At 52.5% G+C, this 21,448-nt stretch overlaps 1 protein-coding gene across 4 annotated transcripts in view; it reads right to left on the reverse strand.

Moving 5' to 3' along the window:
• Positions 1–967: 967 nt before the first annotated feature.
• Positions 968–21,448, reverse strand: part of LOC102450495 (uncharacterized) — an 85,204-nt gene continuing 64,723 nt past the window's right edge. The window contains exons 11-14 of one of the 4 annotated variants that reach the window (XM_006124659.4): positions 17,172–17,239; positions 14,535–14,702; positions 8,754–8,838; positions 968–1,809 (exon numbers count right to left, since the gene is read on the reverse strand). In XM_006124659.4, coding sequence (XP_006124721.2) covers positions 8,761–8,838; positions 14,535–14,702; positions 17,172–17,239 — 314 coding nt within the window. In that variant the 3' untranslated portion in view covers positions 968–1,809; positions 8,754–8,760. The remainder of the gene's footprint in view (positions 1,810–8,753; positions 8,839–14,534; positions 14,703–17,171; positions 17,240–21,448) is intronic. The other 3 variants (XM_006124658.2, XM_075906715.1, XM_075906714.1) reach the window with 3 other exon arrangements.

Genomic DNA, 21,448 nt, shown 5'->3' on the forward strand with positions numbered 1-21,448 from the left:
GTCCCAAGGGGCATGTCCTGGTACAGCCTGCTCTAAAAATCAATCAATCCAAGAGCAATGCCAGGGCTTCACAGCAAGCAAGTGCCCGCTGACCAATTCCAAAGCAGGCACCTGGGGAGTGACTGGCCCGTAACTCCCCGAGAACACACTCCCAGGGACTGGTTGTGAAGGTCAAGACTAACAGGATTCAAAGGGACCCCTCTGCCATGAATTTATCTATCAATTGCTATTAGCCAGGCTGGGCAGGGATACAAACCGGGCCCTGAAACGTCCCGAGCCTCTGTTTGCATTAAACTGGGAATGGGGGACGGGCTGGATCACTTGATTCCCTCTTCTGTTCGTTTCCTCTGGTCACTGTGGGAAGACAAGACACTGGGCTAGATGGACCTTTGGGCTGTGCTTATGTTCAGCTGCTCCCTAGCAGGGTGTTTTGGAACACACCTTGCTGTATTATTGCTGAGGGCCAGTAGCACTGTTAAGGGGATACTTCCATGGGGATGGCCCAGAAGAGAGGGAAAGATGGTTTACAAGCGCCAGGGTTAGCACTGTGTGCTGTAGTCCAACTGCTGACTTTTCCCATCTCCCCTCCATGCTTCCTTCCAAACAAGATACCAGAGTGCTCACACCAGCCAAGAGTGACAGCTACGCACTTGCTGCAGAAGTACGTCCTACTCGGACCCCATGAGTCTCTCTGCTCAGTACGACTCACTGCTGTTCCTTCGCCCTAGCTGCTGCCTCCCACAAGCATTTCATCGGGAGCTGGGGGATGCCAGGTTGGACGGATCCATGGGAAGAACCCAGCTGCTGGTAACGTTTGGCAGCTGCTCAGTGTAAAATAGCTGCTGCCTCTTCCCTTTGCCAGAGATTTATCAATGCTGCATTCAACACAACTGCACACTGTGGTCAGGGGACAGATGAATCTGCTCCGAGTGTCTATTTTACTATAAACTCTCCCCCACTCCTAGCCACCCACCCACGGTCCCCAGGTTGGTCAGGCTCCCAGAAATCTACCAAGCTCTTTGCCTCTCACCTGTAAAGTTCTGTTTCAGTTTCCACTTGGGGCTCTGGCTGGTCGGTTGCTGATGGACCCCAAGTGTCTCAAGGACCAGAACGCTTTTTTGGGGCTAATAATGCCGGCTCCGGCTGGGGATTTGCAGCAGGTGGCACGATCCAAGAGAACAGACAGACGCCGTTTCAAAGAAGCACCATTAGCAAAAGGACTTATAAAGAGATTCCTTTGTATTAGAGACCAGTCAAAACAGTCCAGGGCAACAGCCCGGGCCAGTGTAACTACTGGTGTTTCATAGTTCTGCAAACACCTGCCCCTCCCCTGCCCCAAGAAGTAAAAAATAAAAATAAAAATAAAAATAAAAAAATCCATCTCGAACAGGGAAGTGGGAAATAATAAAAGGGGGGGGGGGGGAAATCAATAAGCTCCCTCTTCCCCCTCGAGAGAAGCAGCAGGATGTGGCCCTGTCGGGGGGTCAGAGAGCACTTCTGCTTTCTACACCAGGATCACTGCACCGAGGACACAAACACGATGCACATTTGGAAGCGGCCTGCGTGGGGGCTGGCTACTTGCTCCTCTGCGCTGCCAGGCTCTCCGCCTTCGCAAGTTCAGACTGGATCCACATCTCGAGGAATTTCCTGCAACTCCTCCCCCCACCCGCCGTAACGCTCCGCTCTCCTCCCAGGCGCCCTGCACAGCTGGCATCCTCAGTAGTAATCATCCTTCTTGCCCGGGATGTCCTTGTGCTCCTGCACTAGCTCCAGGTCATCATTATCGTCCACCTCCCCTCCATGATCCTCCTGTTTGCAGGGAGAAAGGAGAGACAGGGAAATCAACACTGAACAGGAAGCAAGAGCCAAGCACGCACAAGCAAGGGATCTCCAGTTAATGTGGGCTGGGAGCCAGGAGATTCCTAACCCTGCCACAGCCTTCCGTGGTGACCTTGGGCAAGTCACTGAAAGGCTCTGCCCCTCCATTCTCCAGCCGTTAAATGGGGATGACCATCCTTCCTCCTTCTCACCTGGTGTCTTGGCAAGTCAGCTTGCATGTCAGCTCCCTGGGGCAAGGACCATGCCTTAGGCCTGGGTTACGCTAGAAAACTAGGTTGGTTTAATGACATTGGTCAGGGATGTGAAATATCCACCTCCATGACTGGTGGTGGTAAGCCAAACTAAGTTCCCATGTAGACAGCGCTACCTCTTGGTGGTGAGGTGGATTTCCTATCCCGATGGAAGAACCCCTCCACTCCTGCCAGCATAGGTAGTGTCCATGCTAAAGCACGATTGTGGTGCAGCTGCAGGCAGCATTTTAAGTGGAGGCAAGCCCTTAGTGTGTGTTTGGCCATGTCTAGATGAACGAGAAGATCGATGTTGCGGCAGTCAATCTGGCATTCGATTTAGTGGGTCTAGTAAAGACCCGCTATATCGAATGCAGAGGATATCCCCGTCGACACCAGTACTCCTCGATTTGCGAGGAGTAAGGGAAGTTGATGGGAGACTTCCCGCTGGGAAGCTGGTGCAAAATATCAAATTAAGGACCAATTAACATAGCTGGAGTTGCATATCTTAATTCGAACTTCCTGGTAAATACAGACATGGCTTTTGTGCAGGGTCTAGCTCCCTGGGGCCCTGATCTCAGGGCATGTCAACATGAATCAATACTTTGGACTCTGGGGAATGCCAGGGACGTTAATTAGCCGTTTAGCTGTAATTCACAGCCAGTTAACATCCTCCCTTAACCGTGTGTATCAGAGCAGATGCGAACTGACTCAAGTTCTCCTATTTTTCAAGGACTACTTTGGATGATTTCAGTTCACACAGGTGGTGTATACAAGATGGTATATTCTGGGAGTCGGGGAAAGGGTGCGAGCCAGGCATACTCCCAGGGTGTTGATTGACTGTGATGTACAGTTAATTGGCCAATGAACACCCTGCCTTTCAATGCCTTTACGTGGCATCTTTAAGTGCCATCTATAATTCAAAGGCACACCCCTCCAGGCGTAGAGGAAATGTATCCCCCTTTAAGGGTGCAAGCCACATAAAACAATTTGCAACGCCTGCCACCACAAGGTCCTCCCTCTCAGGTAGGCACAAGCATTTGAATTTGCTGGTGGGTCTTCCTGAGATGCCAGACACCCGCTGGTTGGTTCACAGCCAACTATGGCATGGATGCGCAGCCACCACTGCAGCCTACAAGCAAACAGGGGTAACTGACTCAGGGGCACCTGAACTACTCCGAGATCGGCATTTAAAATTACAGAGATGTTCCCAGGGCCTCTTGAGCTCAGCAACCTTTGGGCTGGCCCCTGAGGCCCCGGAAGCCCAGGGTTCCCGGAGCCAGCTGTGTTGGAGCTATTGGCCTGCGGGAGCACCGTGTTCTGCCCTGCAGAGCGCACCAGCCTGTGGGCTCAGATCGGTACTGAACAGGAGGCAGGTTGGGGAGAGACAGGCACAGCTTGACACTGTCTCAGTAAGACACCAAAGCTGGCCCCGACATGCAGTTAAAAGCCTTTTGCTGAGGCCTGAGGTGCCTTGCTTCTTTGCGAGGCCCTGGGACAGCCCCTGCCAGCAGCCCACACAGGGAACAAGCAAGACTGGCTTCCTCCCCTGGGAACCAAGGGTGGGCCAAGGTGGATTTTTATTGCCAACAAGGCTCACCAGCAGCCTGGTCTTGCTTCACCTGTTCTCTCTCTCTCCTTGCCAGTTTCTAGGAGACAGGCCACCTGCGGGCTCTGCTGTCACCTGCTCCCCACCCCCTCCAGCTTCACTGACTCAGCCGGCCCAGTTTACTCTCGGGCCCAGTTCCCAGCAAGCAAATTCAGCCGTTAAACTAGCCAAATGTGCTTCCAGGCCTCTCCCAAGTCTCAGATCCCTGCCCGCGCAGGCCAGACGGCAGGAGGCCGCTCAAATCGGGTACAAAGCCCAGCTCAGGCTCACGGGCTGTGGAAAGGTTCCACTCCAGATCTGCTGCCTAGAGGCGACTGGGACGGACTTCCAGGAAACACGCGAGCTCAGGGACTTTCAAAGCTCTCTGTGGGGCCAACACCTTCACAGAGATCCTGTTGGGGACTCTTCCCCTGCCATTTCCTGCCCCCCATTCACCATCACAGAACATCCCCGTGGCAACGACAGCACCCGCTTACGTGGAAAAATAACCCGCTGTAATGCAAGTCAGTGGCTGGAATCAAAGACAAGGAATCGGCATTGGGAGGACTCCCATGACTAGCAGCTCCATGGACCATGTGGTGTGGGAAGCACCATTTCTGAGTTCCAAAGCTCCATCCTCACCAAACACTGAGGCTACGTCTACACTGCCTTTTCTTGCGCAAAAAGACATGCAAATGAGGCAGAGCGTGGAATATAGCCACGCCTCATTTGCATAATTAATGAGGTCCATAAAAGGCTATTAGCCAGGGGATAAAATGGTGTCCTTGGCCTCGGTCTGTCAGAGGCTGGAGAGGGATGGCAGGAGACAAATCGCTTGATCATTGTCTTTGGTCCACCCTCTCTGGGGCACCTGGTGCTGGCCACTGTCGGTAGACAGGATACTGGGCTAGAAGGACCTTTGGTCTGACCCAGTACGGATGTTCTTATGTTCTTATGAGGCTCTGTTTTTTGCGCAAGAGGCTTTTGTGCAAGAGCCGTTCTTTGTGAAAAAAGTGGAAGAAGAGCTCTTGCACAAGAGGAGGTTTTTGCGTAAAAGCCTCTTGTGCAAAAACAGAGCCTCATCAATTATGCAAATGAGGCACCGTGATATTCCAGGCTTTGCCTCATTTGCATATTTTTTGTGCAAGAGAGCGCAATGTGACGTAGCCTGACCTAGTGTCATTGCAGACCCGCCCATGGGGCTAGAGATTGCGACGGCAAACACTAACCACAAAGGGAGTAAGTTCCCGGCGAACGAACAGCCAGGTTTTTAGAGGACGGAGGGGAGTTCTCCTAAGAGCCCAAGGACCCCGAGAGAGAGGCAGGCTTCACACCACACAAGCCCACAGGAAAAGCTTCCTAAAGCCGTGCGGTCCATTACAACGGGCAGGCGTAGAAAGGAGGCCAGGACCTAGTGCCGTCCTTTGGATTTATGGGGCCCTGCTCAGTGCTATTCAACTGGTGCCCAACCACTCATTTTGGTTCAGTCTTTCAGCATTTGCTCAGTTATGTCAATTTTGAGGCCTGTACTTGATTTGGTGATTGTCTGTTTTCTGTTTGGTTTATGAGAAGCAATCCCATTCCAGGCACATCCCATTGTCCTGGCACAACCAAACCCTTACATTGCTTTATGTTATAAGAGGAAGCTGCGTACTGAATTTGGTGGCCCTAGCTCTTAGTTTAGGAGAAGTTCTTATCAGACAGACAAACTTTCTAAAATATATAGTAGATCATTATATGCATTACCGCAGAAAGAACCACCAAACACTTATTTCTAAAAGTCTCAAATAAAAATAACCTCTCACTTTTCCATTCCTGGCTCTGCCGCTGGGCTAAAGGGCAAGCAAGTCACTTCTCCTCCAAGTGCCTCAGTTTCCCCTTCTGTAAAATGAAGCTAACGATATTGACCCCCTTGCAAGGCTCTTTGAGAGCTATAAAAGCAAAGGGATGGTGCTGCTGTTATTTGCGGAGGCTCAACTCCTGATTTTCCTGAATGGTTGAGATTGGCCACATGGCAGCTAATGGCACAAATGGAGGAATGTCAATGCGATTCTTCCGATTCCTTTAGTCTGAATATCCCAGTGTATCCATGGGAAGAGAAGGGAAGGAATGAGCTAAATGAAACAAATACAAACAAACTCTCCATGGCGGGGCCATGCGCAAGAGAGATGACATAGCCCAGTGATAGAAACGTATCTGGGAGATCAGCCAGTGTTTAAGTGGCAGGGGAGGGGAGAGAAGCAGAACTAAGGGTCACAGATCTGGCCTTAAAACTCCAAAAAAACATTGACTCAAGTTGGGATGCTGAGGGGTGAACGTCAGATTTTACCAAACCTGCTTCTCCCAGGTTATGACAGACATCACCTCATTTGCCAGACCACGGTAAGCCCTGAAAATGCACCACAACCCCGTTGGCCTAACCTGTCCCGAAGTGAGTGAAGACTGAGAACGAGGGTCCTGATTTTCCAGAGGGCAGGTGCTCCCAGGAGTGGTCAGAGGCCAGCTGCGGCAACTGGCACCCCAGGCGGAAGGCGTGATCGGCACCCCCGCCTGCACGGCCGTCAATGGTCATGACGTCATCATCGGGCACCCGGGCCAGCGGCGCCCTAGGCAACTGCCGAGTTTGCCTAGGCTCATGGGCCAACCCTGGGTGCTCCACACGAACTGGAAATCAGGCCCCTTTTACAGCTCTCTCAAATTGGGCCCCCAAGATCACAAGTCACTTGTGAAACCGCAGGCACATCAGGAAGAGCGGCTGTTCTGACTGTGCAGTGGCTCACTCAGACCCCGCAGCATTGTGTTGTTCACACACGTTAACAGTGTGCTTACGCCCCGTTGACTTATGTACGTGCTTGAGCGTTTTGCTGAATCAGGACCTTCCTGGCCCGAGGCGTGAAATCCAATCACCCAAGGATCTCAGCCTGCATAGCAACAAGCCATTGTTAACCCATGATCAAGCATTGCTAAGAGCAAGGTAAAAGCTTTCCTCGCTACGCCAGCATTCCCGGAAGGAGCCCTGGGACCCCCAGTTCTGCCTGCAGAAGAGTTAACAAGCAGCAGCTGAAGACAGGTAATCTCGCCAGCTGGAAAGCAGGCAGAAGCCCACAGGGGATGGTTTCTGTTGGAGGCACTTAACTCTCGTCTATTATTAATAACCCAGAACAGACAGAGCTGCCCTTCTGCAAAAGGCAGAGACACACTGAGGAGGAAGGGAATCATCTCAGCTTCTAAAATCAGACAACTGAAACCAAAGCAGGAGTCTCAGCCATTTTAGGAGGCACGATTAGGCTCCAACGTGATTAGGAGGCTGGAGCACATGACCTATAAGGAGAGACTGAGGGATTTGGGTTTGCTTAGTCTGCAGAAGAGCAAAGTGAGGGGGGGGATTTGAGAGCAGCCTGCAACTTCCTGAAGGGAGGTTCCAAAGAGGATGGAGAGAGGCTGCTCTCAGTAGTGACGGATGGCAGAACGAGGAGCAATGGGCTCAAGTTCCAATGGAGGAGGTCTAGGTTGGATATCAAGAAAAACTATTTCCCTAGGCGGGTGGGGAAGCCCTGGGATGGGTTCCCGAGGGAGGTGGAATCTCCATCCCTAGAGGGTTTTAAGGTCCCGGCTTGACAAAGCCCTGGCTGGGATGATTTAGTTGGGGCTGGTCCTGCTTTGGGCAGGGGGCTGGACTCGATGCCTCCTGAGGTCCCTTCCAGCTCTATGATCCTTCTGGAGATTAAACTACTAGGTGTGATCAGGGTGGGAAAGCCAGGCTAACTCAGGGTGGGGGAAGGGAGGAGGGTGTCCGAACAGCATGGGGGCATCTGCATGACCTCAGTGCCTTGGAACAGCTTGCGTACGTCATTACGGATGGGGCGGAGAGGGGCAAGAGGAGGCTTAGCCAAAGCCTTGTCCATGGTATTTATTGTTCAGGGCTGGTGCACCAGCTGCTCTAACTGAAGAGAAGGCGCACGGGGGGCGTGCCGAGCGCCACTGAAAAGAAGGTCTTGTGCCCCCACCATGCTACTATCTGAGGGGCCCCCCCTGGGATCAGGGCCCATTCCGTTAGGTGTTGCACAACCACATGGGATGACAGTGCCGCTTCACTCCTCTGCAGCGCTTTCCATTTTGTAAGCCGCCGCAAATATTTCAAGATTAGGCTCATTTTATATATGGGGAAACTGAGGCACCAAGCGGGACCGTGACTTGCCCAAGGTCCCCCTATAGTCCAGTGGCAGGGCCAGGAATGGAACCTTTGCTGAATCTCAGGCCAGTGCTGTGGCCACTAGATCATGGAATGGCACGGTCCCCCCACCCCGAAGCGCTAACAGGGACAGGCAGCCTCACTCCTACCCTTAGCAGGTTTTGGGATTTCCCTGAACAGCTGCCCCAATGCACAGGTCTGCCCAACCGCTGCACCAGGCTCAGCTCCTGATCTCAACCACAGCCGCTTGGGGGACCCTATTTCCCTGTGGTGAACACAGGACAGCTGGTAAAATTCCTCCTAGTCAAGCAAGTTCAACAGGAATCAATCAATTATACAAACATTGAAATAAATGTCAAGTTACAAAGAAATACCATGTAGTCAGGTTGTTTTTCTTTCCCTTAAGATTTTAGGGTTCAAACGAGGAGGGGGGACCCCCACATACACCTCTCTCACACAGGGGCATGTCTGACTGTCCCAGCCCTTCCTGCCTGCACATTCTGCCCCCCAGAACGGACCTGCCTCTCCTAGTATTTGGCATAGCGTCTTCCTGGGGTGGGACATGCAGGGTCCCCAGATTTCTGCCAGGGTTCACACCAAGCGGTGGCCAGCAGCAGCCTTTTGGCATATGTGGGAAGGGAAGGACAGGAGCTACAAGGGAGGGGTGGGGCAGGGTGGGGCAGGGGAGAGATGATCCGGCTGAGCTCATCACTCCCAGCCCCATTGTCAGCCATGGGCATCCCCTCACACACTCACCACTGGTGGGTGAGCAGCTGGTGAGCAGGACACTTTTGTGGGGGGAGAAGGAAGGGAAGCAGGGACCCCTGCAGGAGGGCTTAAATATGGGACTGTCCCGTCTGGCCACCCTACTCCCCAACCCCACGCCAGAAAGGAAGTGAAGAGGAACCTCAATCTCATACTATTTCTTGCTCCTGATCTTCTTGGTAGTCGTCCATGGGCTCTTCCCTGGCTTTGTCTGGCCCAGCGACACCCTGGGAACACAGGAGAGCAGAGGTTGCTAGGTCAGCCTGGTTAAATACTCTCAGAATCACCCTCCCCCCCCCAGCCCAAATTCAACCCTCCCAGAGCGGCAAAGCAGCTTTGGAGAACCGGACTTTCATGCATTGGAGCCCCATGTCTGGAGACCCTGGAACACCAGAGGGGACCGCATGTCTGTGGGCACTTGCCCCCACTCGACGCCTGTCCCCTTTATCCTGCAGGCAGCCAGGGGAGCAGATGGAAGCAGCCCAGTTGTTTCCCAGCAGCCCCCTCCCTTCCCGTCTGCCTGGCGGGGGCTGTGCATGGGAGCGCGCTCACGGCAGGACCAGCACCGTGTCAGAGCTCTGCACGGGTGTGCAGAGGTCACTCCGGGTCGGACAATCCCTACAGACAGTGGGAGAGTGGGCCGCGCTGCTTCGGCTGAGCCACCAGCCCAAGAGCCAGGGGAGGGACCAACCCCAAAGCGTTCTGGGCTCTAGGGGACTGCAGGAAGAGCAGCGTCACCAGCCCCCATGCCCCAATCACACTGGCAAAGCCCAGTCCCCTTCCAGCCAGGAGCCCACCGCGAAGCAAATCCGTCCTCCTGCCCGCAGCAGAAACCGTTCGTTCAAGTTGCTTCCCATTGAAATGAGATGGCAGCTGCTTGGGAGACAGGCTGAGAAAAGGAACAGCAACCCAGCCTTCCTGGTGCACGGAGGGCTGCGGGGCACCCACGCGCCCGAGGAAGCCAGGGGTTGAGCAGCTCGCACCGAGAAAGTCTCCGAACAGGAGAGAGGAGGGCAAGGGGGCGTGAAGGGGGGAGCACTCTGCTAGGGATGTGAATGCCTAGTCGCCTACCCCTGTCCCTTGCTGCCTCTATCAGAAAGAGGCAGCAAGGCTGGGGGAACAGGAGGAGGTACTTCAAAGCGGCAGTACCGTATGCAGCCTGGGCCCAGCCCCCTGGCTTCACACGGCGCTGCTGTTTTGAAATGCCACGTGTCCCCAGGCTGCATGCGGCATTTCAAAGCAGCAGCACCGCGTGCAGCCCAGGATCAGCTGGGGACTCCCCTGCTGACCCCGGGCTCCGTGCAGCGCTGCCACTTTGAAACACCGCTGCTGCTTTGAAATGCCGTGTGGAGCCTGACGCCAGGCTCCCCGCAGCCTTTCGAAGCGGCAGCGCCACATGGAGCCTGGGGTCAGCGGGGGAGTCCTCAACTGATCCTGGCTCCAAGTGGTGCTTTGGCCTTTGAAGTATAGCAATGGCCCTAGAGCTGGTGCTACACTTCAAAGGCAGAGGCGCCCTATCGACTAATGTCAACGCAAAATGCATGGACTATTCAATTAGTCAATTACATCCCTACTCTCTACACCCACCATAGCTCAGCTGGGCTCAATCAATGCAGCTTCTCTGACTCCAGGTAAGCGCCAGTGATTCACACCAGCTCAGGATCCAGCCCATGGCTGCTGCCTGTTAGCAGGCTAGCAGTGAAGGAGCCATGGGCTGGTGCAGGGCACCCTGGCCTTTCCCACTAAAACAGGGCATGGGCATGGTGAGAAAGGGTCCCTGGAGGGAGAAGTCACTGGATCATTCTCCTCCCCATAACAATGGCTGATGGCTCTCTGCCCACTTGGGAATATTCATCTTCCCTGGAGTCACGGGTTTGAATCCCAGTGCGATCAACTCAGCCGTTCACCATTCAGAGCGGCTGGGAGCAGTGTTACCTCTAATTTTTTCCATTCGTGTGCAGGATACATTTTGCTCTGTGCACTGAGGCATGTGTGGATGTGCACCACCCATAGAAACACATGCTGCTGCCTGTGGGCGCTCTGCTAATGAGCTGGACAGCCTTAGAATCTCTCCAGGGTGGCCGCCCAAGCTAGGGATGCAAAATCCCATTTCATTGGCTAATTGATTAAACATATTGTTTAACCAGTTAACTGATTAAAGGGGCCTGAGCAAGGGGGCTGCTCCAACTGGAGCACCTCCTCCTCCCGCACCCCCCCCCCCCCCCACACACACGTGCTGCCTGGATGGAGGATCCCTCCACACTAAAGGCAGGGGCTGCTCCAGTCTGGTGAAAGCAGCCCCTGTCCATGGTGGCCCTCTCCCTCCACCGGTTAACCTTAACCAGTACACCTCACCTGTTGAGGCTGAGGCTTACCAGTTAACCAGTTAACCCTTTACAGCCCTAGCCTAAGCACAGAGCTTACAGGGAACACTGGCTAGGAGGCAGCATAATCAAACAGCCATGGCACAGCTGGGAGCGATGGTACCCAGGTTTTATGCCCAGCTCATCCATTGAGTCAAAGGCTGGCCTTAGTGGCACCAGCTCAGGAGAGCACCAGGACTGGTATCGGGCAGGGGCAGGCTGCATGGCATCTGCCCTACCTGAGCCTGACCCTACCCATGGCAGCCCCAGAGTTGCAGATGATCAGAGCTGGTCGGGAGGCGGATTTTCTTGGAGCCTCTTGCTGGCGAGCAGGAAATAGTAACGCTTTTGATCTCCCTTGGGAAGGGCTCAGACAGGCTGATACAGCTTCTGATTGACAGGCCTTCACTCTGGCCCTCCCTCACCATTCAGCACCACCCCTCAGCCAGCAAGTGAACAGAGCTGTGAGCAAGCGGTCTGCTCCTGCCCAGAACTGCAAGGATGCATGCTGCCCGCCAGACTCACACCTGGCTACCCTTCCAAATACCCTCCCCCTCCACTGGGCCCCCTGGGGAGCTATTCACAGCTGCTCCAACACCAAACCCACCTGATCACCCAGGTCAGAAACAAAGCCAGGCACTGGACTAAGGTTTGTGGCATTCCCATGGTGGGAAGGAGCAGGGAGATCCAGCAAGAGAACAAGGAAGGAAAAGGGAAAACCAACAGACAAGGGGAGTGTTCTGTCCTCTGGTTAGTTCTGTCCTTGTCAATGCCCTATTTATGCAGCTCTGGCTGCTGCTGCATCTTAACACCGCACAAGAGATAGTAAGAAACCCGTGACAAGGGCCATTTGGAACATAACGGCGACAGCAAAGCTACAACTTCCTCCAAAGCTCAGGCCCCTCCCACTTCACCTACAGGAGAATCTGTTTCCTATGAGCACTATAGGCCTTATGACACACAGTCATGCCATTCTTGATTCCATCTAGTAGTTCATTCATAAGAAACTGACCAAGCTGACTAAGGAGTTTAAGTTTTCTTCCCAGAGGCGTGATAAGTTTGCGCACAGTCTCACCACCTGAGCTCTCAGGCCTTTCCTCATAAGGTACCCGTGCTCTGAACCTACAGCATGAGCAGCTCAGCCAAACCCAGGCAAAGACACGTAGTGAATGTACGAACTCTTTTCCCACTATGGGGCTGGAGGGTTTTATTCAGCAGATGCAAGTCTTTGCATCAATGTCTATTCTATGAGTCTGGAGGGGTTTTAGACTCGCTGCCGATTCTCGGTTTAGAGCCTGACAGATAAAATGCTACTTTGAAAAACAAGTGAGATAGAGAATACTTGGCAGCCTGTCAAAACAAGCTAATATTTCCCTGCCGCAGAGCCCGCTCCAGGCAGCAAGAAGCGCTTTACAAAAGAAACAGCTTCCTTCTGCAGAGGGGCATCTCCGTGGAGGAGACCAACATCTCCCTCGCACAGCGTAACCTCCATCAGTCCACCATGGCCGCGGCCGCATCACAGGAACCACCAGGCTAGACCATGCAAAGTCCCTCTCGTTTGGTGTCTCTGACAATAGCTGCAACCGGCTGCTTCAGAGCAGCATGAGGTAGACAGTGAGGGGGATCCTGGATTCTAACTGCTCAAAGCTGGCGTAAGCCCCAGAGTGAAAGATCTAATCTCTTCAATTCATTGGTTGTCCTTAATTGTGACAAGCCAGGAAATTCCCCTATATGAGCCTGGTTACGTTCCTGGCCTTAACTTCATGGGACTAACCTGTGGAACTCATGGCCACAGGGCTAGTGAGAAAGGATTTCCTTTCAAATGTTTCACCTTTTAATTGCACTGAGCGACTCCTGGCTCTTGTGCTGAGAGATGGAGAGACGTTACCGTTTCTAGACCCTGCATGGACTCAGAAGGGGGCGTATCGAGAGCCAAGGGCCCTCCCAGCTGTGCCAACTATGACCTGAGGCTCTCTAACACAGAGATGCCATGCGATGTGCCAGGATTCCCAGGTTTCAGCCTTCTTGGGGTTACACCTATTACCAGTGACTGCAAGAGGAATAATAAAATCCACCTTACAACCAGATTTCTCTTCTCCCCTTGAAGAATAAAGGGTTTGGGAGGCCCAGCTCCCCAAGTGGCACCAGAATGGGTAGAGGAGCAAGCGGGGTACATTCCATAATAGCTTGACAGAAAGGTGCTGCCATGCCAGCCTCAGAGCCAGTAGGGGTATGTCTACACTGCAACCCTAGTTCGAACTAGGGTGGCTAATGTAGGCATTCGAACTTGCAAGTGAAGCCCGGGATTTAAATATCCCGGGCTTCATTTGCATGTTCCCGGGCAGGCGCCATTTTTAAATGCCTGTAGTTCGAACGACCTGCCCGCGGCTACACGCGGCACGGACTAGGTAGTTCGAATTAAAGCTCCTAATTCGAACTACTGTTATTCCTCCTGCAAGGATATTTAAATCCCGGGCTTCATTTGCAAGTTCGAATGCCTACATTAGCCACCCTAGTTTGAACTAGGGTGGCAGTGTAGACATACCCTGGGAGAGGGAGAAATGAGGGCAGTTTGCTAGTGGCTCCTGGAAACTCAAGTCAAAATTGTTCATGATCCAGCTGGGTCTCCAGTGCATAAACTGCCCAGAATCAGAGACATGATGATGAGGAAGGGTTTAGAATGGCCACACTGGGTCAGACCGAAGGCCGGCCAGCCCAGTATTCTGTCTTCCAACAGGGGCCAATGCCAGATACTCCCAGAGGGAATTAACAGAAGAGGGAATCATCAAGCGATCCCTCCCATCATCCGTTCCTAGCTTCTGACAAACAGAGGCTAGGGACACCATCTCTGCCCATCCTGGCTAATAGCCACTGATGGACTTAACCTCCAGGAATTTATGTAGCTATTTTTTGGACCCTGTTAAAGTCCTGGTCTTCACAACATCCTCTGGCAAGGAGTTCCAGAGGTTGACTGTGCACTATGTGAAGAAATGCTTCCCTTTGTTTTAATCTGCTACCTATTCATTTCATTTGGTAGCCCGTAGTTCTTATGTTATGGGAATAAGTAAATAACTTTTCCTCATTCACTTTCTCCACACCAATCATGATTTTTTAGACCTCTATCATATTCCCCCCTTAGTCTCCTCTTTTCTAAGCTGAAAAGTTCAGTCTCCTTAATCTCTCGTTGTTCCAAACCCCTCGTTTTTGTTGCTCCTTTCTTAACTTTTTCCAGTTGTAAAGTATCTTTTTTGAGATGAGGCGACCACATCTGCACGCAGTATTCAAGGTGTGGCATTTATACCGAGGCAATAAGATATACTCTGTCTTATTTTCCACCCCTTCCTTAAGGATTCTCAACATTCTGTCTGCTTTTTTGACTGCTGGGTTCTCTCACTGTCAGCCCATCCCAATGTAGCACAGGAGCTGGAAGAGTGCGTGTGTGAAAGTTTTCCTGGGGGCATGCATCCTCTCCCTCCTCCCAAGTGTAGGGCCAGGAACCCTGTTCATCTCTCCCCCACACTCCTCCCTGCAGAATTGGCTTCCCCCATCACATTAGTTACCTTCAGTGGCTTCTTCATCTCCTCTTTCACTAGCATGCTGGGTTCCTTGTATTTCTCTGTTCTCACTGCCTTCTCCTCAAACTCCGGCCTCTCCAGCTCAGCTTCCTCAAACTCATCTTCCCCTTGGTTATTGGGATCCTGAGCAGGGTCTCCTGCAGCATCAGGCATCTGGGTGAAGGAAGCCTCTTGTGAGCACCCAAGCAGTGACATACGCAACACACGGCAGCCAGGACAAGCCGGCTTTCTCCAGTGATTAAACCCAGGCCAATGAGGAGAAGCTACACTTGAGGATGGAGGAAAGAGGCCTTCCCACCTCTCTGCAGCAGTCCTTAGGCGTTCCCCCAGATCAGGGTCTCCTCAAGTGAGACTAAGAAATTCTGGCTAATGGTGGTGATGGGGCCTAAAAAGACCACGCCAAATCTTCTTTGCTTACCCCTTCCTTCTTTATTGCCCCCTTCACCAGGGTTCCCTCATTTTTTCCCCATCCATGTGCAGAATAAAAATGCCATGGTGCACAGAACAATGTGTGGATGTGCACCACCAATAGATACACATGCTGCCAGCTGTGAGCAGCATTTCAATCTTTTCTGGGTGGCCGCCCAAGCGCTCTGCTTACAGAGAACACTGCCCCTCACCCCACTTTCCACCCTGCTAAATCCCAAGGCACTGTGTATGTGCATCCTGTGAGTCTCCCCATCGGTCCAGCTACATTGGCAAATGAAGAAGCACCCAGCGGAAGTGAAGCCTTAACGAAGTGCTTAGGGAGTCATTGCCCGGACACTCAGCAACCCAAGGAAGGAAACCACCTCACATCAGAAAGTTGGTTTGCCCAGAAGCAACTGGCAATAGGCACAATGACCTTAAATCAGTCCCCGGAAAGGAGGAAACTGCCCTGTGTTTAATCAAACCAGCCTCAGAGAGAAAGGAGTCACATTGACCTAAGCTCCAGTAGAGAGGGGCAGACACAGCTCCAAGGCTGGGGGAGATGCAGGACTCCTGCCTTATAGCAGATTGGTTAGAAACACACCCTGTTGCTGAAATAAAAGAATGAATGGGGAGGGAAGAGACACAGGGTCATCTCTTCTGCTTAATATCGGCCATCGTTTTGCTTTGGTGTTCTCCTCTGTAGGTCACTAGAGGAAACAAACTCTTCACAGGTGGAGCTAGATTAGTGGGGGGGGAGCAGAGGAATGTAACTAACCAGCTAGGTCCTCTCATCTAGGGAAGACAGAGAAAGGAGAAAGTCTGTGCGCAAGACAAGCTTACAGATAAACTTATGATGTCCCCCCCCACCTTCCCCAAGAACTTGCAGGCACCACGCTGGGCAAAAGGAAGTCAAGCAAGCTGGAGGTCCAAGGCCCTGCCAGTGTTATGGAGGTTAGGGAGAGGGAGGAATGGGAAGGGAAAGATCACATCTCTCTGAAGTCACTACACCTCCTTCTTCACTTAGGGGACCGTGGGCTCTCTCCTCTAGTCTCTCTGAGCCAAGAGAAGGCCGATAATGGAGCTGCAGCGCTCCAGATGGACATGGATTATTTACATGGCGCGTCTCACCTTCAAAGCACTTTGCAAACCATCGAGCTAGCCCTACCACCATCATAAATGCTGGTCCGCGCATTGCTTCCCCCACAGCCCCACAGATAAAATTACGTGCCCACGTTTTCCCCTGCAATCTGAATAGATTTACAGATGGTTGAAACAACCTCCTTCTGCTAGGCCAGTGGTTCTCGGTCCCTTCCCATCCCTTTTCTACAACTGGCACCAGGATGTGAAGAAGCAGGTAACTGACTAATTGTGTAGTGGAGACAATCTGCATTAAGTACACGATTAGTCAATAAGGGGCCCCACTGCGGCTCTGTAGTTTAAATGTAGTAAAAGCTGGGCGGCTCTTACTACATTAAAAGGCAGAGTTGCAGCAGGGGTCGGTACAGGACCCAGCGTGAGCCAGGATTGCTGAGTCCTGGCTTGCTGCGCCTCTGCCTCCCCTGCCCCCGCCCTGCTTTTAAGCCAACTCCCCCTCTGCTGCCTCTGATACAGAAGCAGCAAGGGGAAGGGGGGAGTGAGTAGTCGAGTAATGACTCAGCTAAGTCACTTACCTCCCTAACCTGCTCCTCAGGATCTCTCCCCGATCCAAAAAAATGAGATCTATCCAGGACCTATTTAGCCACCAGGGAAGGGTAACATGCTCAGGACCCTCTGAAACAACAGGTTTATGACCCCCCTCCCCCAGGAGTAAGAGATTCAGTAACTGATTAGATACAAGATGTCAACAAACAGCAAATAATTTACCCCTGCCCCTCGCTGCCTGTGCACACTTGCTCTGACCAGCTCCGCTCTGCCTAGCGCCCATCAAAGCACAGTAACTGGGCCTGTTTTCATGGAAGTGACTTGTCTGAGAACTCATGGCTGGGATTGGGATGCGAACACCCACCTCTCAGTCTGTGCTGCCCATATCTCCCCACCAGCACTTGCATGGAGGCTGGGAACACCTCAACTGTTCTTCATTCAAACACCACCTTCTTGTGGGCAGAGGTGAGAACCCCCCGGGAATGCCGGGTCATACACGCTCCCCGGAAAGTTTCTGCTTTACTGGCAGACTTTGGCTTCGAGTGCTGACAACATGGCAACTCCTCTTACCACTGGCTCCTGGACCACCGCCTCTTTTCGGGCATGCCCGATCTCTTCTCTTTCAATCATCCCGGCATCTGGAAGAAAAGTGAAATTCCAGTCAATCTGTCTGGCCAAAAGCCTCTTCCAGGGAGCAGCAGAACCACTGGGGCACTCGGTATTGTGACTGTTTGGCCCTGTGCACCCTGGAAAGTTCTCGCTCTCCCAAAGGAAGAGAACTCACGCATCACTCGTGCCTATGTGGGAAAGAAAGTGCACTGGCCTGTGACAAAACATCACTGGAAGAAGAGAAGCAGGGTGGCTACCAGGCCACAACACAGACGTAGAGCAGAAGCGGCTGCAGCGTTGAATCTGCAGACCGCCTGACACAATAGCTTGGAGGGGTGGGGAGAAATGGAGGCAGAGAAATGACTTGTCTGATGAGAACAGACGGGTTGGCTCCTGGTGCCTAATGACATTATGTTAAATTGTCAACACTGACCATCATCAGTGGTCTCAGAGGGGTAGCTGTGTTAGTCTGAAACTTAAAAAAAAACCAAAAACTTAAAGAGCAGCCCTGTAGCACTTTGGAGACTAACAAAAATACATAGGTAGTATCATGGGTTTTCGTGGGCTCCTCTGAAGTGGATTGTGCCCACGAAAACTCATGATACTATCTATCTATGTATTTTTGTTGGTCTCTAAGATGCTATGGGATTACTTGTTTTAAGGTGTTATTGGGTTCCCCCCCCAATCAATGATTACTTTTGTATGCACCAAGCCAATGTGCTAGCTAGCTGCTGTCAAGGGCGGCGGGGCAACGAGCAACTCGGTGCCCGGCCTCTGAGATTGGACATCGCCTTTTCCCTGGCCTCACAGAGGCGCTTCCGCAGCCAAAACCCAAAGCCACTTCCCATATCGCCGTGAGCAGCAGCAACCCCTCTGCCCCACCGGCCAAAATCTCCCCTGGAGACATCGGTGGCGAAATTACGTGCGGGCAGCACAAAAATCTCTGGGTCTAACCGTGGGGACGACAGACCCGCTGGGCCCCTGGGCACGCTGGAGCGGAGGAGGGCCTGCTCCACGCCCTGGAAGGGGTGGGGCTGGGGCTTACCTCTCCAAGGCAGCCCTCAGCACCATCCAGCAGATGCCGTGCAGGGCTCCAGCGGCAATTTAAAGGGCCCAGGGCTCCAGCCGCTACTGCCGCGGAAGTGTTGGCTGGGAGCCCCTGGCTCCTTTTGAATCGCCAGGCCACAGCTTTCAGGGGCAAGGGATTTGTAAGGCCGCCTTTTTGGAGGCTTAATTATCCTTGAGGCGCCCATAACATCCATCTGCTTCCCGGAGTCAGACCACGGGGCGTTTGGCTCACGGAGCCATCGGGCTGCTCAGCCACTAATCTGCACGTTCAGGAAAACGTCTCTCTCGCTCCCCACCCTGGGCGACTGCAGAGGCTGGGTGGTATCCATGGAAACAACCCAGTTGTGCAGCCAGTCAGAGCATGGCTCCAGGCCCAACTGCGCCACGGTGGGTTACAGGTCGGCACCACGTCTCCCTGCCTTGGCACGTGATGCTTGGAAATTAAAGGCAGGTGCCCTGCGTGGAAAGGGGGAGAGAAAGGGGAACCACAGGGAGCATCAGTGAGCGGGATGCAAGGCTGCTCGTTATGGTTATTTCTTCTGTTGTATGGTTTGGACCCTGCACGGCCCTTGAGTTTGACCAGAGGGAGGCCCAAACCACCTCAGGTCAGGGTCTGGATCCAGCTGGCTCCAACGGGCATGGCTGACCACGCCGCAGCAAGCAGAGCAGGTTGATGTTGGAGGCTGCTTTGCATCGCCCACATCAGGCTGCTAAACCTGGTGTGCAATCGACAGGGCAAGTGCGTCCCAAGAGAAGGACGCTGCAGCCATCGGTGGCACGCTGAGAGAACACGAAGCCCCACGCCCGCTCCTCCCCTCAGACCGGCAGGAGCAGGGAGAACCGGGGAGGCAGCACACGGATCCCTTGAGGGGACACAAAGACAAGGATGGGCAACCCATAGGGCTCAACAACGATTCTCTGACCCGTCGGCAACAGGGTGTATGAGCGGTGAAGAACATTCCAATGAGAAAATGGCGACTGCAAGATGGCAGACGTGGGCGTGTAAAGCATGGTGTGCTGGAGGGAAGCCCAGCCCGCTGGCAGAATGAGATAAATTTATAGGGTGGTTCCCCCATTCAGAAATTACTCCTCCCCCCCACTAAAGAGCGTCATTCTCTGTAGTCCCTAATCCCAGGGTGTGGAGATTGTGCCTCCCCCAGCTCATGGTCTAAATCTGGCTGCATTGGGCCCAGCGTCTTTGAGGCCTGGATGCATTTTTAAGTGCAAAAACAGGCAACAGAAAAGAAATATTCCTGCCTGAGATGCTTCTCTACCATCCTGGGATTCCTGAGAGGCAGGGAAAAAAGAGCACGGAGGGCCCATCGGCCATTTTGAGAGGGCATCATTGTTTATCCCTCTCCTAACAATCCTTGACAAGAGCAGCCTTAACGAAGGCCAGCGGCTGGGAGTGGGGGGTGGCGCTTCTGTGCTGTCATCTGAATTAGCCAAGTTTTCCTTCTTGCACCATTAAGTAAGAGTCCAAGAGACAACAGGACTCCCAATTAGATAGTTTCATAGCCAGGGCAGGGGAGTTGCTCCCTAGGGCGTTAATCCCAATTAAGGCCCGGAGGTCAAGTCCTGCTGGTCCCAACACCCCCCAGTGCAAGTTAGTTTCCTTCAAAGCGGAGTTCACTTTGATGTGAGGCAATTAGTTTGATTCTGCTGAGGGAACTTGTGGAAAGCAGGGTATTTAAAGATGAAATACCAGCTGGGTTCCTCTATGGGAAAAGACAAAGCATCTGGGCTTTGAAACAAGAACATGGCTCCTCCAGACTCTCTCTCTCTCTTACTCAGTCTCCACCCTTCTCCGTGCCCAGTTGACTGGACCGGGTGAGCACAGGATTGGTTTGATATCGGACATGTCAAATATTTGGGAGGGGGCGGGTCTCTTGCCTGGGAAGGACAATGACCCAGCAATCCAGAGCTCCCTCTCTCTAATACGGCAACACTCCGTTAGGGTATGTCTACACTAGATTGTTAATTCGAGCTAGGTAGGCAAATGAGGCGACCGGAGTTGCAAATGAAGCCTGGGATTTAAATATCCCAGGCTTTATTTGCATGTTCCCGTCCGGTCGCCATTTTGAAATTTCACTAGCCCAAACTCACTGCCGCGCAGCTACACGCGGCCACAAAACGTTAATTCGTACTAAGCCCTTAGTTCGAATGAACTGTTACTACTCGTGGAAGGAGGAATTAACGAGCTAGTGTAGACATACCCTTAAAGTCATAACAGCCTGCATCTCTGCCTCTCACCGCCACTATTCCTATTCCCAGCCTTCTCCTGAGAAGAGAATGACAACTGCATCCAAATCCACTGGCAAGAGATCAGGCTGAGACCAGCCAACTCATTTTCACCGGTGACCTAAGCCAGGATTTGAACCCAGGTCCCCAGAGGCTGAGTAGAGAACCCAGGAGTCCTGGCTCCTAAACTTGTTACCCCACTTACTAGCAAATTTGCCTACGGTCTCAAACAGTATTGCATTCAGAATCAGGGTGACACTCAGATATAGGTCACTGACCAAAGGCAACAGAGACTTTGTTCACTCAGCTCCAGTTAGTAATCCCATGCGGTTGCACTGATCAAATCTGCATTCTTACTGTATTTAAGTGTGTTAGCCCTTTAGATCTGAGCAGTTAATCAATATTTGGAATCTTGTGGATTGTTTCGGTAAGGGACAGAAATTGATGATGGAGTCAGGTTTTACTTTGATGCAATCCTGTTTATTTACAAAGAATGTACATAAAGTCCTGTTTCCCTGAACGCCCTAAGAAACAAACAGCAGGGAGATAGTTTTTCTCTTCACAGTTCTAAGCCCTTTTCCAACCAGCACTCAGCCCAAAAGCTCTCCCTGCTCAAAGTCACACCTTTCTCTGGCTCTCGGTGGCTTCCTTGCTGTCTTCACTATTTGAGATGTTTCTGCTGCTTCTCCCCTGCACACAGATGCACTGCTACAATCCCTCATCTTTGCATTATTTATCAGATCCCTAAGAAACCCCTTGGGCCGCATGACCCATCGACAACCCAGGCTTGAAAACAGTCTAGTCCTTGGGCAGCGGCCTTCAATTGTTTCAGCTATCACTAAACAAAGGGGCATGGTTCCCTCAGTTCCCCTGTCCAGCATGACAACAATGAGATGGTGTGATTGTCCCACCCTCAGTTTGACAATATT

Source organism: Pelodiscus sinensis, chromosome 23 (genome assembly GCF_049634645.1).
Source record: "Pelodiscus sinensis isolate JC-2024 chromosome 23, ASM4963464v1, whole genome shotgun sequence".
NCBI classification, from domain to species: Eukaryota; Metazoa; Chordata; order Testudines; family Trionychidae; genus Pelodiscus; species Pelodiscus sinensis.